This window comes from Pelophylax lessonae (assembly GCF_965119305.1).
Source record: "Pelophylax lessonae genome assembly, chromosome: 1".
NCBI classification, from domain to species: domain Eukaryota; kingdom Metazoa; phylum Chordata; class Amphibia; order Anura; family Ranidae; genus Pelophylax; species Pelophylax lessonae.
The window spans coordinates 169,308,126-169,324,709 of NC_138768.1; the positions used below are offsets into that span (position 1 = coordinate 169,308,126).

The 16,584-nt window shown below is 47.5% G+C and overlaps 1 protein-coding gene across 3 annotated transcripts in view; it reads left to right on the forward strand.

Moving 5' to 3' along the window:
* Positions 1-16,584, forward strand: part of PAM (peptidylglycine alpha-amidating monooxygenase) — a 317,350-nt gene that overhangs the window by 279,529 nt on the left and 21,237 nt on the right. For all 3 annotated transcript variants that reach the window (XM_082267132.1, XM_082267133.1, XM_082267134.1), the window contains 2 exons: positions 5,006-5,210; positions 8,542-8,742. In XM_082267132.1, the coding sequence (XP_082123258.1) occupies positions 5,006-5,210; positions 8,542-8,742 (406 nt within the window). The remainder of the gene's footprint in view (positions 1-5,005; positions 5,211-8,541; positions 8,743-16,584) is intronic.

A 16,584-nucleotide genomic window follows, 5' to 3' on the forward strand; every position in this document is an offset into this window, starting at 1 on the left:
GCGCTATCCATTTGAGGAATCCCTCCTTAAAAAATGGACGGTACCACCAGTGGTGGACTCACCGATTTCCAGACTTAAAGCCACTGTTATCCCGTTGGAGGACGCTCCGTCCTTTAGGGATCTGGTGGATCGAAAAGTGGAAGCGGAATCCTGCTCCATTTTTTCCCTGATAGGGTCAACAGTTAGGCCAGTGGTTGCCATTGGTTTAGTTTCACAAACATTGACAGAATGGACCAAATTGTTACGCCGTGACATAAAGGGGAGAAGTATCCCCCCGGCAGTATCAGATTTGCTAGAGCAGATTATACAAGGGCTACAGTTCATCTGTGACGCCGCCCTGAACGCCACTCCCTTGCTAGGGCGTGCATCTGTTTCTGCAGTGGTCCTCAGACGTGTGTTGTGGTTAAAGTGCTGGTCGGCGGATCAGGGTTCCAAAAAAGCTTTGGCTAATCTTCCTTTTCAGGGGGATCGCCTGTTTGGGGCCACCTTGGATGAGATCATAAAGGATCTCACTGGGGGCAAGAGCACTTTTTTGCCACAGACTGCTAAGGGTAAAGGACCTCGTAACAGACGAGGACCTTCCTTTTCCGCTCATAAAAAGTTTGTTCGTTCCGCTGGGGCAGACGATAAGGCAAAGCCCTCCAAAGCCCCTGCAGGGGGTTTCAAAGGGCGCTGGTCGGGTAAACAAAAGTCCGGCTCAGCCAAACCTGAAGATAAGACCCATACAGCCTGAAGGTGCGCCCCCACCCATCTTTGGGGTGGGGGGGCGTCTTCACCGGTTTCCGGATCCATGGCTTTCCAGAATCCCGGACAAAGGGGTTCGCGAGGTCATACGGTCGGGATACAAGATCGAGTTTCGATCACTTCTACCGGCGCGATTCTTCCCTTCCAACATTCGACTATCCCCGGATCGCTTAAGAGCTTTGCGGGGGGCAGTAATGGACTTGATGCAACAGGGAGCGGTAGTTCCCGTTGCTTGAGCAGAACGTTTTCAGGGGTTCTATTCGAACCTATTCACAATACCCAGAGAGGAGGGCAAGGTACGTCCAATTCTGGACTTAAGAGCACTCAATCATTTTGTCCGGGTACAAGAATTCAAGATGGAATCCATCTGAACAGATCTGGGCCTAACTTTGGAGACATCCCTGGCAAGGGTGTGTCTCCTTACGGAGAAGCTCCGAAAGATTCAGTGAACGATTCGGATACTACTGTCCGTCAACTGGTCTTCCCTTCGGATAAGGATCCTGGGACTGATGGTGGCCTTCTTAGAGGCAGTACCGTATGCCCAGTCTCATACCCGAATTCTCCAAAAGGAGATTTTTTTTCAAATGGAATCGGAATCCCGATTCTCTGGACAATCGGATCCGGTTGAGCGAGCGGACCAGGGAGTCTCTGGGCCGGTGGCTTCGGTCTCCGATGCTCAGCCAGGGGAAGTAATTTCTTCCGATAGAATCCAGGTTACCGATAAATGTATTGGAACTGAGAGCGATCAGACTTTGTCTGATTTACTGGATCGAGCAGCTTCAGGGCAGCCCGGTTTGGATCCAGTCGGACAATGCCAGGGCCGTGGCTTATGTCAATCACCAAGGGGGCACCAAGAGTGCCCTGGCAGCCATAGAAGTGGCCAGCATTCTTCATTGGGCGGAACGGGTTGTTCCGCCTCTCTCCGCAATATTCACTCTGGGGGTGGAATATTGGCAGGCAGATTATCTCAGCCATCAGATTCTGGATCAAGGGGTATAGCCTCTTCATCCAGAGGTATTTCACCAGCTGTGCCTTCATTGGGGCACCCCGGGGGTGGATCTGTTGGCAGTTCGGCTCAACAGGAAGGTACGGAGGTTTGTAGCCCGCTCCCGAGATCCTCGAGCGGACGCAGCAGACACGCTGGTCGCCCCGTGGGGACAGTATCAGCTACTGTATGTCTTCCCCCCTCTCAAGTTGCTGCTGAAACTTCTTCGCAGGATAGAGGTGGAGGGAATTCCAGTTATCCTGGTAGCTCCGGACTGGCCTCGTTGACCCGGGTACGCCGACTTGGGCAGGCTGGTCGCGGACGCTCCTTGGAGACTTCCTCTCAGGGAGTATCTGCGGTCTCAGGGACCGATCTTCCATCCTGCTTTACAATCGCTGGCTTTAACGGCCTGGCTCAGGTGCTGAAGGACAAAGGATTGTCAACTTCAGTTATTCCTACTTTAATTAAAGCAAGGAAAGCGACTTCCAGAAAAGTCGATCATCGCACATGGAGGTCTTATATTGCGTGGTGTGAATCCCTTGGATTTCCTCCATGTGCCTATTCGGTGACCCGAATCTTGGCTTTTCTGCAACAGGGGGTTGAGCAGAACCTGGCCTTGAGTACTGTCAAGGGTCAGGTTTCAGCGTTAGCAATTTTCTTTCAGAAACCTTTGGCTACCCATTCCTTGGTGCGGAATTTCATCCAGGGGGTGCGGCACTTGGCTCCGCCAGTGCGCTCGCCCTTACCGCCCTGGGATCTTAATTTGGTGTTGTCGGTTCTTCAGAAACCTCCCTTTGAAAATATCAGGGAGATTCCCTTGCTTACATTATCCCAGAAGGTGGCCTTCTTGGTGGCCATTACTTCTGCACGCAGGGTGTCAGAACTGGCCGCATTATCCTGTCGTTCCCCATATCTGGTGGTTCATAGGGATAAGGTAGTTCTTCGTCCGAATCCATCCTTCCTTCCTAAGGTGGTTTCAGAGTTTCATCTGAATGAAGATATTGTGCTACCTTCCTTGTGTCCTAAGCCCAGTCATCCTCGGGAGTGTGCGTTACATTCCTTGGATGTGGTTAGGGCAATCAGGGTATACCTGAAAACTACGGACTCGTTTCGTAAAACGGATTCACTTTTTGTGATCACGGATGGCCCCAAAAAGGGGTTGCCTGCATCTGCCGTGACTATCTCCAAATGGATCAGACAGACGGTGGTACAGGCTTATTCTATTAAGGGTCGGAATCCTCCGTTCCCTGTTAAGGCGCACTCCACTCGGGCGCTCAGTGCTTCCTGGGCCTTCCGCCATCAGGCGTCAGTGGTCCAGGTTTGCAAGGCGGCTACCTGGTCGTCGGTTCATACCTTTACAAAATTTTATAAAGTTGATGTGATGGCATCGTCGGATGCCTCTTTTGGCCGCAAGGTTTTGCAGGCCGCAATTTGAGGAGACCGGTGGTCTACCTCAAGGGTTTTTTTTGTTGGGTTTTCAGTTGAGTCTCATCCTTTTGTCTGATGAGCCTTTAAAACTTCTAGTTGGCACCAGTTGGGCCTTCTAGATTGGATTTTGATTTCTGTTATCCCACCCCTCATTTGTGGCACTGCTTTGGGACATCCCAATTTGATATTAATCAAGAGGACTGCGTCTGTCAATGAGCGACAGAGAAAAATGGATTTTTGTAAAATCTTACCGTAAAATCCTTTTCTCTTAAGCTCATTGACAGACGCAGTACCCGCCCCTCTACTTTTGAGTTGGGTTGGGTTAAATTCTCTGACACTGCTTTGTGACATAACTGACATCCTGTAGCAGGATGTGTCCTACTCCTGTAGAGGGCAGTATAACTTAATTTGATATTAATCAAGAGGACTGCGTCTGTCAATGAGCTTAAAAGGATTTTACGGTAAGATTTTACAAAAATCAATTTTTTTCATAAATATAAAGAGACGGTAATCATTTTTCATTGGTCTAAAAAAATTACATTAAAAATAGGTATTGGTAATTGATATCAGGGAGTACTTGAGAAAAAGTATCAGTACTCGTACTTCCTGTTCTGGGGTGCCCTGTTCTTGCTCCTCCTGTCATAAAAGTGCCCCTATAGCAAGCCGCAAAGTATGATATAGAGTTCCCCAGATTTAAAAAAAAATTACACTTTAATAAAGTTTTTAATAAAAAAAAAAGTTACACTCTCAATCATGAAAAGGAATTTTTATAAAGCAAATGCTGTAAACTACTTGAGTAATAGTGAGAAATGAACATCCTGCACTTACCTCAGATCAGCCCTGATTCATGCACCTTCACACCTCAGATCAATGTACCCCCCTGCAAATCTGCCCCACCACTGTACACCCCCCTGCTCATCTGTCTCACCTCTGTACCCCCCTGCTCATCTGTCTCACCTCTGTACCCCCCTGCTCATCTGTATCACCTCTGTACCCCCTGCTCATCTTTATCACCTCTGTACCCCCCTGCTCATCTGTCTCACCTCTGTACCCCCCCTGTCAATCTGTCTCACCTCTGTACCCCCCCCTGTCAATCTGTCTCACCTTTGTACCCCCCCTGCTCATCTGTCTCACCTCTGTACCCCCCCCCCTGCTCATCTGTCTCACCTCTGTACCCCCCTGCTCATCTGTCTCACCTCTGTACCCCCCTGCTCATCTGTCTCACCTCTGTACCCCCCTGCTCATCTGTCTCACCTCTGTACCCCCCTGCTCATCTGTCTCACCTCTGTACCCCCCTGCTCATCTGTCTCACCTCTGCCCCCCCCCCTGCTCATCTGCCTCACCTCTGTACCCCCCTGCTCATCTGTCTCACCTCTGTACTCCCCTGCTCATCTGTCTCACCTCTGTACCCCCCTGCTCATCTGTCTCACCTCTGTACTCCCCTGCTCATCTGTCTCACCTCTGTATTTATATCTAAAAACATTTTGAAAACCATTTGTCAATTCCACTTCACAATTATGTGCCACTGTGTGTTGGTCTTTCACATAAAATCTCAATAAAATACAATTACGTTTTTGGTTGTAACATGACAAAATGTGGAACATTTCAAGGGGTATGAATACTTTTTCAAGGCACTGTATTTTATTCTCTGCATAGGACACATGTATGTGTACTTGTTTGTGAACATTCACATACTAAATTCTTGTGTGCTAAGGCCACCACTTCTGGCCTAGCATCTACTATCCGTAGATCCAAAGTGGTTGATTGCTGTGTCTTTTCAAGCTAAAAAATAGTTTGTATAATTCTGATTCATTAATAATATTTTTTTCCTTCTAACTTTCTTTAAAGGTTTTCAAATTAGGGCCCAATGGTTCTCGTATTTTAACACTGGGTAAGGCTTTTCAACCAGGCAGTGACCGGAACCACTTCTGTCAACCAACTGATGTCGCAGTAGATCCAATAACAGGCAATTTTTTTGTGTCCGATGGCTATTGCAATAGTAGAATTATGCAGTTCTCACCTCAGGGAATGTTCATCATGCAATGGGGAGAAGGTAAGTACAGATTTGGGGCATGGTCACCTTTTTTAAATTTATGATAAGTGATGATATGAATGATCTGAGAACCTGTATTTTAACTTTAACGATACCTTGTCAGATGCTGGCATAATATATACAGATAAAAAAGAAAATGTGGGATTTATTCCTGAAAGTGTACATCCATATTGACAACCAGAAATGTTCATACAGAACATTGAATGGGCAACATTTTCAATGTTTTTGAACAGTTTAAAAACTCTACAATCTTTAAATTTTGAACATTTTTTGGGCTTTTTTTTTATTTATTTTTTTTAACTGCGAAGTAAACAAATCGCGAGCAAAGAAAATAAAAAAAAGTTTAAACATTATTGGTTGATAAAATATAAATACAATTTTATTTTGTAAATTTTTAACATTTAGTTAAAAAAAAAAAAAAAACTGTCACGTTGCTTTAAAGTAGAAGTAGACTCTATAACTATTCTTAAATGTTCCCTCCCCTCTCCTCTCACCTGTATAAAAAAGATCTGTGTACTTGCCTATCTTTAATTGCCTCTGGGCTGGTTATGTGATCCCACAGCTGCAGCTCCCCTGTGTCAGCTGCTGCAGGGAAGAGGAGAAGGAGGGACCAACAACAATGGCTGGGCCATGGCAGCCAATAGGTGACATCAAGGCCCCCAGGATTCACAGCCATTGTTGAGTGCTCTCTCATCCATTGAAAATGGGTAAGCGCTCACGCCTTCTTTTTTTTTTTTTTAAAGGTTAGGCAAAATAAATAGGAGGGGGGAGGAGAATATTTTTAAGAATAGTTCTAATTAGTGTTTTCTTCAACTTTAACTGACCTCAGAAGATTACCTCTTTGATCTGCAGATTAATGAAACCAAACAAAAAGGCATGTGTCAGTATCAGATTTCCATGCTGCGATTAATTGATTAAGGTTTTACCACGGTATACAGTATTATCACGGTATTAAATTATTCAATTTAAATTATTCAATTTCTATCTCACTTCAGTTTCATTGCTGAATTTAGGGACTTTGTACTGACTGACCATATAATAACGTGCAAAAGTGAACCAGACTCTGTGAACCAGGCCTAAAATATGCCATCAAGCAGTGTCTGGCCTACCTGGTGATGACTGGTCCTGGCACTCAGCTCCGATCCGATGGCCTGGTCATTAAGGGGACAAATCCTTGTGGTCCAGAAGTGGTTAAACTTGCAGGAGTTTTACTGTTAAAAAAAAAAAAAACTTGCAGGTGGACCGGTGTTTTTATTTAAAAAATTACTTTACTATTCCTTTAGGCCTGGTTCACATGTATGCAGGTTGGTGGCCCACATTTGCACAGGAATAGCAGCCCATTGACTTGAATGGGCTGCTATGCCCTCGTTTTCCGCAGAAAAAAAGGTGCATGCAGCATTTAAAAAATGCAGTGGCCTTGAAATCCATCCTGCTTTTGCACCATGCGACTTACCTGCAGTTCCTGCTCTGACAAGCTTTCTGCGTTTTTATATACATGGGCCCAGCATTTAAAAACACAGTTTGCGTTTGCAGGAAATGCAGGCAAAAGCAGGATGGATTTCACAGCCACTGCATTTTTAAAAATTCTGCGTCCACCTTTTTTCAGCCAAAAACGCCGGCATAGCAGCCCAAGCCCATTCTAATCAATGGGCTGCTATGCCTGTGCAAATGTGGGCCGCCAACCCGCAGACATGTGAACCAGGCCTAAAGCAATAGTAAAGTAATTTATGAAAAAAAAACACTGGTCTACCTGCAGGTTTAACCACTTCTGGACCGCAAGGATTTGTCCCCTTAATGATCAGGCCATTGGTTCGGAGCTAAGCGCCAGGACCAGTCATCACCAGGTAGGCCAGACACTGCTTGATGACTATATAATCTGTGTGTGTGTGTGTATATATATATATATATATATATATATATATATATATATATATACACAGTGACAGTATATGGTAATAGTAGTGGGTGGGTACTTGCAGAGATTTGCTTGTAGTAGGCAGTGGCACTGTGTTTGGACTCCAGGTGGAAGCATGCGGCTGCAGTATAGAGCAAAGCCGCTGCTTCCTGTGTATGGCTCCTCCTGTCACAGGCGGAGTGCATCTGATATCACTCCGCCTGTGAGCCGGTCCTATACAGGAAGTAGCGGCTCCATTCTAGTTAAAGAGAGCTGAGCCGGGAGACACGGGGGCAGCCCGGCAGACTTGGAGAACAGAAAAATACGGTATTTTAAAAATGACCACCATAACAATACCGTGTGCATGCGATACTGCCATATATCGCATTACCAAAAACTGGCATGTCGACACTTTACTATTGCCATGGTAATAATACTTAATTTACCCTTTCATCACCCTTCATTCAAATGGAGCCACACTACCTCTTTCAAATATACCCTTTACTCGCTTTTTTTTTTTCCTTTTCTTTACTTCTATTCTCTTACTCCTTTTTCATGACCCTTTCCCTTTCATCCGTTCTTATGTGGTACTCACAGGATTGTTCTCCAGACCCATTAAAATGTACTTTTGCTTTACTGATTTATTAGTCCCCTTGTTTTTAAACTAGACCGACAGTCAACAATCTACCTTTTTCTTTCTTTTCAATTAAATTAGATTTTTGACCTTTGACTATGGTCTATTTGATGCTTATATAGTGCGATACTGCATTTGAGTTAATATTTGTCTCTTTCCAATTGAAGTAATTAAATTTTTTTTACCCTTTGAATATGTACCATAATTCATGTAAAATTCAGATTGTTCTCCTTTATTTTATTCAAAACAATAAACAAGTTTGACGAGGAAACTGTAGAACTAAAAGTGGAGTTAGCTTAAAATGGTGACTGGTAGCTTTGGTTAAGTCACGGTTCAAACTTGTGCGATGCGGGAAGGCTGAGAATTCGCAGCCTGTTCCTGCATCGCAAACGCACCCCTGGCAGTACACACTGCCATATGCGATACGCTGGGGGTGTCAATGAAATGTTAACGACACCCCCAGTTTGATCGCATATCGCAGTGCGATCTGACAGTTCGCACAGGATTGGATCGCACAAGTGTGAACCACTGTGCGATCCGATCCTGATGCGGCTGGAAAAAAGGGTCATGTGCATTTTTGGTGCATATACATTGCGAATTCAGCCATACAAAGTGTATGGCTGAATTCGCATCCGCACCTCCGATCGCATGTAATGAAGGAGCAGTGCGCTCCGAATTACATGCGATCGGCGCACTCGCAGAAGTGTGAACCGGCCCTAAAGGGAATTTATCTGTACAGTATTAGGAAATTATTGGGCCTCTGTTGAAGTAGATGTACTAAATAATAAGATTGTTTCTTCTAGCTTCTTCATCAAGGGTTGGAAAGCCTGGCGAGTTCCGCATCCCACACAGTCTGGCTCTGATACCCGACCAAGGGCAGCTATGCGTGGCTGATAGAGAGAATGGGAGGATTCAGTGTTTCCATTCAGAAACAGGACGCTTTGTTAAAGAAATCAAACATGCAGCATTTGGAAGTAGAGTCTTTGCTGTCGCCTATGCTTCAGGTAAGAGGAGAGGATTATGCTGTATTGAAATGTATTGTACAGTAACTGTACTGCCTGCCCTTATGTTGTAAAGTGCTGTGCTAACTGTTGGTACTATATAAATCCTGTATGATGATAATAATAAAAATTATCAGAGCTGTGTCTGCCAGTGTAGACTTGTTGACCTCCGAAAAGGTTGGTTTGGGTAACAGAACAGCTAAAAATCTCTGAATTCCAGGGAAACAAATTCTGGCTTTGAAGACATTTCCTTGAAATGTTATGTTCCTGGAAATGTGTTTTTTTTTTTTTTCTAACTTCTGATTAGAAAATGCAAGAATCCCTATCTTTCTATATTTTATACAGTATGTCATAATAATAATTTCATTGTTTGAAGACTACCCAAATTTAGATATTATTGGAAGCTATACAAAAAGATTAGACTGATGAGACTAGATGAGGCAAAATACAGTTGTTTTCCGGGATACTAATCCTTATAATTGGCTGATGTGTATAGAATAACCCCTTTGCACCTAAGGGTAAAACAAATGTTAATGCCGAAGCGCAATTTTGCAACTTTGACATGTGCACGTAAAACCATACATATCTTCACAACTACTTTGTGCATCCAGGTGGATTATAACTTGTTTTTTCAGGACAAATTGGGCTTTCATTTGGTGGTAAAGGGTAATAGAAAGCTGTTGTGTTTTGTTTTTTTTGGTTTATTTATTTTTTTTTTATCAAAGGAAACTGTCCCAAAATAGTAAAAAAAAAATATATTTTTTTAAAATGTAGCTGTATATTTCTTGTTACTACCATAACCTACCACCAGAGAACAACCCAAAATAAATTCTCCTGCTTCAGACGATTGAAGCAATACCACATAGGTATCTTAATTGTACCCATAGTACAGCCCAGAAATAATAATAGTGTGCGTTTTGCTTTTTTTTATCCTACCTAAAACACAGGCAGACTGACACGAATACTAATTTAAAAAAATGCTTTTCTCTTTCATTCATTGACGGACACCGCTCCTGTCATTCTTGAACATTGGGTTATGCTGCCCCTTACAGGAGTAGGACACTAGGCAGAAAAAAAATCTGGCTACACCCTTGAGCAGTCCCAGGTGGTATACTCCCTCTTCCTGCTATAGTCACTCTGTTTTTTTCTGCCTAGTCAGGAGTAAGAACCTAGTTCCTTGCTGGGATCTTTAATTCTGGCAAAACTTCTTAGTTATTTTTTCCTCATGGATTTTTGTGGTGATATCTACAATCAGCTGCTGGACTGGGTGACGGGCTGGATAATCTAGAGCCAGTGTCCCCCTAGTCTGGCCAGTGAGCACGCGCAAGCCTTACCTCTGCGATAGGTCATATGTGACATAGCTCCACTGGACAGGGGCTTGCCCTGCGAGTTAAATGTCTCGCAAGGTCGAATATGACCTGGCCTTGGTCTGAGTTGCAGCGTTCCTCCTGGCCGACAGCCCCCCATTTCGATGGAGAGGAGGGTCTGTCTGGAGCGGGGCCCACCTGGTTCCTGGTATGGTGAGTAGCTGCCCCCCTCTACCCCTGGAAGATTTGGGGGTGGATGTGGGCCCCTCCTTGGGAAGGCCGGACCCCCAGGTTCTCCTCCTTACTGCAGGCTACCGCCTCTTGTCAAGTTCCTCATCCTACCTCCCTTCCACATACGCTGGGTATGTATTTTTTGGGGTGATCTGGCCACTTTCCTGGGGTGGGGGCAGAGCGCTAACTGGTGATTGGGGGTGGGGCGCGCCACCGGCGACCAGACGATCGACTGGCGGGGTGGGGCTCCTGCCAGGGTTCCCTGTCCTGCCTGGATCTGTCCTGAGGCCTGGTCTCCCAATTTCTGGGTTCCATTTTCTTGTGGTTTGCATTGCCAATAGCTGCGGCCATGACAGTGGAGCCCCACGGGCGGCGATTTCGGCAGTGGGAGCCCTGGTGCTAACTCCTGGATCATTTAGCTTCCTGATCGCCGCACGTGTAGTTCAGATTCTCCTGGTGATTGCAGGTGCTCTCCCTCTCTGCTGAGGATTTCTCTCCTGGTGGTGCTGCCAACGCGGTGGGGGTTGTCCTTTAGTGTGTTACACTTTTTTGTGGGGTCTCCCTGTTTACTTAATGAAGTCTTTGGAGCATATTTCCCCACCTGACCCCTATCTGAGGCTGCGGGGCCCTCCGGGTCCCAACCATCCATCTATGCACTGACGGCGGTCCTGGAGTCCCTTGTGTCCCGGGTGGAGGCAGCTTGCGGGCGACGTGCTAGCAAAAAGCACCCCCTGCCTCATCTGTCTCCTTTAGATCCTGAATCTTCGGCCACCGCGGAATATGGGTCACCCTACTGGGTCTGCGACCCCATGCCTGAAATCCTCTAAAAGTGAGGATGATTCTTCCACGTCTGCGACCATGCATGAAAAGGCGCTGGTAGATGCACTGATTGTATCCTCCATAAAGATGGAGGATGCAGCTGAAGCTGCGACTGAGGTGCAGGTACCCTTTGGCACTCACAAGCCATTCAGAGCAGTAAAGGTATTTCTCTGTCGCTCATTGACAGACGTAGTCCTCGTTGATTAATAACAACTCCGGTTATGCTGCCCTCTACAGGAGTAGGACTAGACAGGAAAGAAAACGTTCTGGCCACACCCTAGGGGCAGTCCCAGAGGGTATATCCTCTCACTTCCTGCTACATCAGTTTTTTTCTGTCTAGTTAGGAGTAAGGACCTAGATGCCTTGCTAGGATCTTCGGTCCTGGCAGGATTTTTTTCTTAGAAAGATTTTTTTTTTTTTTTTTTTTTGGTCGCTGGCAAATGTCTTGTATAATCATTGACTCTGCCGCATAGGTATCCCCACCTGATCCCCTCAAGGTGGCCGCAGGACCCTCCAGTACCCCACTTGTTTTTAATGCATTTTCAGCAGTTTTGCAGTCTTTGGTATCCCGGGTGGAGGTAGCCTGTCAGGGACGGGGGTCAAGAAGTGACCCCCGCCTACCCTCATTTTTTATCTGATACTTCAGATACGGATTCGGAGCTGGTTAATGCAGCTGCAGGTCCCTCTTATGGGGCTGTTGTCTCAGGTAATGTCTCCTCAGCAGTGAAGAGAACATTTCTGCCTCCGCCATAGCACAAGAGTGGTGGATGCACTAGTTGTGTCCGTCCGAGAAACCTTTAGTCTTGAGGTTACACCGGCAGAGGTAGCTGAGACTGAGATTCCTTTTTGGTACTTGGTAACCTACCAAAAGGGCGAAGGATTTTCCTTTACCCAAATGGGGTCGTTTTGAAACGAACCCCTGTTATTTCCAAACGCATGGCTAGGCGCTATCCGTTTGAGGAATCCCTCTTTAAAGGAAGGTCATACGGTCAGGATACAGGATCGAGTCTCGATCACTTTCACCGGTGGGATTCTCCACTTCTAACATTGAACGGTTTCAGGGGTTCTATTCAAACCTGTTCACAATGTCCAGGAAAGAGGGCAAGGTGCGTCCAATTTCTGGACTTGGGGAAAGATGGAGTCCATCCGAACAGTGGTGGCCTCCCTGCATCAGGGGGATTTCCTGGCGTCCATAGACATTTAGGATGCCTATCCTTATATCCCCATCATCGCAGGACATCAGCGTTTTCTTCGCTTTCCCAAAGATCATCCCTGGTTCCCACCAGGAGACTGAACTATCTGGGCCTAATGTTGGATACATCCTGGGCAAGAAAGTTTCTCTTCGCGGAGAAACTCCAGAAGGTTCAGTCAAGGATTCGGATGTTGCTGTCCGTCAATTGGCTGGGACTGATGGTGGCCTTCTTAGAGACAGTACCGTATACCCAGTCTCATACCCGAATTCTCCTGAAGGAGATTTTTTTCTAATGGAATCAGAATTCCGATTTCCTGGACAATCGGATCCGGTTGAGCGAGCGCACCAGGAAGTCTCCGATGCTCAACCAGGGGAAGTCATTCCTTCCGATAGCATCCAGGTTACCAATAGGGTATCGGAACTAAGAGCGATCAGATTTTGTCTGATTTACTGGACCGAGCAGCTCTAGAGCAGCCCGATTCGGATCCAATCGCACTATGCCATGGTCGTGACTTATGTCAAGAAAGGGGCAGACAGTTCGGCAATGAGGACGGTATTTACCATTGCCCTAGTGTTGCAAACTCTGACCGAGTGGACTAAGCTCCTACGCCGTGACCTGGAGGGGTGAACAGCTGCTTTTGCTGAGCTGGCGGACAAGCTGGTTCAGGGGCTGCAGTTTATCTGTGATGTCTCTTTGGTCACAGCTCCCCTGATGGCTCGCCTCTTTGTTTTGGCGGTGGTCCTTTTGGCTTGTCTTTTGGCTCAAATGCTGGTCTGCGGACCAGACTTCTAAAAAGGCCTTGACTGATCTTCCCTTTCAAGGAGATTGTCTTTTTGGAGCTATCCTGGCTGACATCATTAAAGGTCTCACAGGGGGGTAGAGTACCTTTCTTCCCCAGGATACTAAGGGCAAGGAACCTCGTCGTAGATGTGGACCTTTTTCTCATAAGAAGTTTTTTTTTCGTCCCTCAGGGTCGATTGACAAGGGCTCGAAGCCTTTCAGGGCCTCCTCTGGCAGATCCAAATGAACCTTGTCTGGCAAGCCGAGAGCGGGCTTCTTCAGACCCGCGAACAAGGCTCCTTCTGCATGAAGGTGCACCCTCACCGGTATAAGGGGGTGGGGGGACCTCTTCACTGGTTTCCGGACTAGTGGACTTAACTGGTACAAGCCAAGTGGGTTCACAAAGTCATTCGGTCCTGGCTACAAGATCGAGTTTTGCACTTGTGCCCCGGCAAGGTTTTTTCCTTCCAACCTGCGCCTCTACTCAGACTGGTTACAGGGTCTGTATCGGGACGGTACAAGACCTGTTCCTTCAAGCGGTGATTGTTCTGGTTCCGACTTTGGAAGGTTTTCTGGGTTTCTACTCAAACCTGTTCAGTCCCCAGGAAGGAAGGCAAAGCGCGCCTAATCCTGGACTTCAAGGCGCTAAACTGCTTTGTGCGGTTACAGAATTTCAGAATGGAGTCCATTCGAACGGTGGTGGCATCCCTGTGTCAGGGGGATTTCCTCGCCTCTATAGATATTAAGGATGCCTATCTTTACATTCCATCATGTGCCAGTCACCAGGGTTTTCTCCGCTTTGCTGTGGGAGAGGAGCATTATCAGTTTATGGTGTTACTGTTTGGTCTCGCCTCCGCATCCTTGGGTCTTCACAAAAGTGTTGGCTCCGGTACTAGCCTTGCTATGCCAATGGGGGATCGTGGTATTCGCCTCCTTGGACGATCTCCGTCTGCGAGCGGAGTCTCCCTTTGCTCTGGTGGAGAATCTGGAGAACACAATACAAACTCTGTGGGAGTTCAGCTGGATTCTGAATTTTCAGAAGTCTGTCCTGGTTCTGTCTACAAAGCTGTACTGTTTGGGCCTGACTCTGGACTCGACAGTAGCCATAGTGCTCCTTCCTCTGGACAAACTCCAGAAATTGCAGGTTACAATTCCCCTCCTGCTGTCCAGCAAATGGTCATCCCTCCAGACTTGCATGCGGGTGCTGGGCCCGATGGTATCTACCTTCGAGGCTGTTCTGTTTGCACAGTTCTATACGAGGTCCCTGCAAAGGGAGATTCTGACCAAATGAGGCAAGACTCCGCAGTCTCTGGACAATCTAAACCGGCTGAGTTGGGGAACAAAGGAGTCCCTGATTTAGTGGCTTCACTCTCCAGCACTTCGGCTGGGAAAGTCCTTTCTCCCCTTGTATTGGACAGTGGTCTCCATGGATGCCAGCCTATCCGGCTGGGGTGGCGTCCTCGGCAAGCATTCTGCTTAGGAGATCTGGACACTGGAAGAGTCCAGACTACCGATCAATGTCCTGGAACTCCAAACGATCAGACTGTCTGGATCATTGGACGGATAGTCTTCAGGGATGCCCAGTGCACATTTAATCAGAAAATGCCACGGCCGTGGCATATGTCTATCACCAAGGAGGCACAAGAAGTGCCTTGGGGGCTCTGGAGGTAGCTGGCATTCTAAGGTGGGCAGAACGGTTCGTTCCAGCCCTCTCCATTGTACACATTCCAGGGGTGGAAAATTGGGGCAAGCGTTGGACCAAGGGGAGTGGTCCCTTCATCCAGAGGGGTTTTCGTTAGCTGTGTCTCCGGTGGGGCACCCCCGAGATGGATCTGGTTGTGTCTCGGCTCAACAGAAAGGTGCAGAGGTTTGTGGCTTGGACAAGGGATCCTCTGGCAGACGCCACAGACGCGCTGGTGGCCCCGTTGGGTCAGTATCATCTGATCTACGCCTTCCCTCCTCTCAAGCTTCTGCAGGTTTGAGGCAGAAGGAAATCCGGTCATCCTAGTGGCACCTGACTGAATTTGCCGGGCCTGGTACACCAGTTGTTGGCCACTAGGCAGAAAAAACTTCTGGCTACACCCATGGGCAGTCCCAGGAGGTATACTCCCCTCTCTGCTATAAATGTCAGTTTTAATCTGCCTAGTCAGGAGTAAGGACCTAGTTCCTTGCTGGGGTCTGTGGTCCTGGCAAAAAGTTTTTTTCTAGTTCATTTTTTTTCTCCAGATTTTTTCCCTGTGAGATCTACAAGCAACTAAGCAATCTGGGCGATGGGCTGGATATATAGATCCAGTGCTCATCCCAGCCGGCCAGCAAACGCGTGCAGACCCCATCTCCGCGATCGGCCACAACATAGTCCCACCGGACGGGGACTGGCCCTGCGAGTTAAATGTCTTGCCAGGTCGCATACGACCGGGTCTAGGCCACAGTCACAGCGTTCCTATTGGCCGACAACCCCCCACTTCAATGGAGAGGGTTTCTGTCAGGAGATGGCGCCCGCCTGTTCCAGGTATGGTGCGTAATTGTTCCCCCCTCTCCCCCTGGTGGGTTTTGGGGTGGGCGTGGGCCCCTTCCTAGGTTGGTCGAACCCTCAGGATTCCCCTCTGTCCTGTCACGCACCCCCCCCCCCATTACCTGTCAACCTTTCTCCCCTTACCTACTGGGGCTTTGGGGCACTTACAGCTAACCATGGGGGCTGGGACCGGGCTTCATGCCAATGTTGGGGGCGGGGGGCGTGCCGCCACCGACGGAACGATCGATCGTGCAGGGGGACTCACCTGTCACTACCAGGGCCCCCCGTCCTGTCGATCCTGTAGAGCCATCTGCTGCATAGGATCGGCGCCCATGTTTCTGTAGCCTGGTGGCCATTTTACGATGGGTCCCCATTCAAAATCAATGGCGGACATGTTTTTGGAGTCCCTATAGTGTTTTTTTTTGGGTGGTGGAGCCCCTCCCTATTCCCTAGTGGTGACACTCAGGTTTTTTTTCTTCTGATCAAGTTTGCACTAAAGGTGCGCCCTCACCCGTATCTGGGGTGGGGGGACGTCTTTGCCGGTTCCCGGACCTCTGGCTATCCCGGATACAAGACAAGTGGGTACACGAGGTCACCTGGTCAGGTTACAAGATCGAGTTTCGATCCGCCCCTCCGATAAGGTTTTTCCCTTCCCATGTGCGCCTGTCCCCGTATCACTTACAGGCTCTCTTTTGGCTGGTGCAGGACCTGTTACAACAAGGAGTAATGGTTCCGAATTCGGAACATTTTCGGGGCTTTAACTCAAACCTGTTTACGGGCCCCAAGAAAGAAGGCAAGGTGCGTCCAATTCTGGACTTGCTTCATGTGAGTTCAAAAATTCAGGATGGAATCCGTTCGCACGGTGGTGGCTTCCCTACATCAGGGGGATTTCCTGGCCTCCATAGACATCAAAGAGGCCTACCTTCACATCCCAATATGTGCAGGACATCAAAGGTTTTTGCGTTTTGCCGTGGGAGAGGATCATGATCAGTTTTTGGCATTA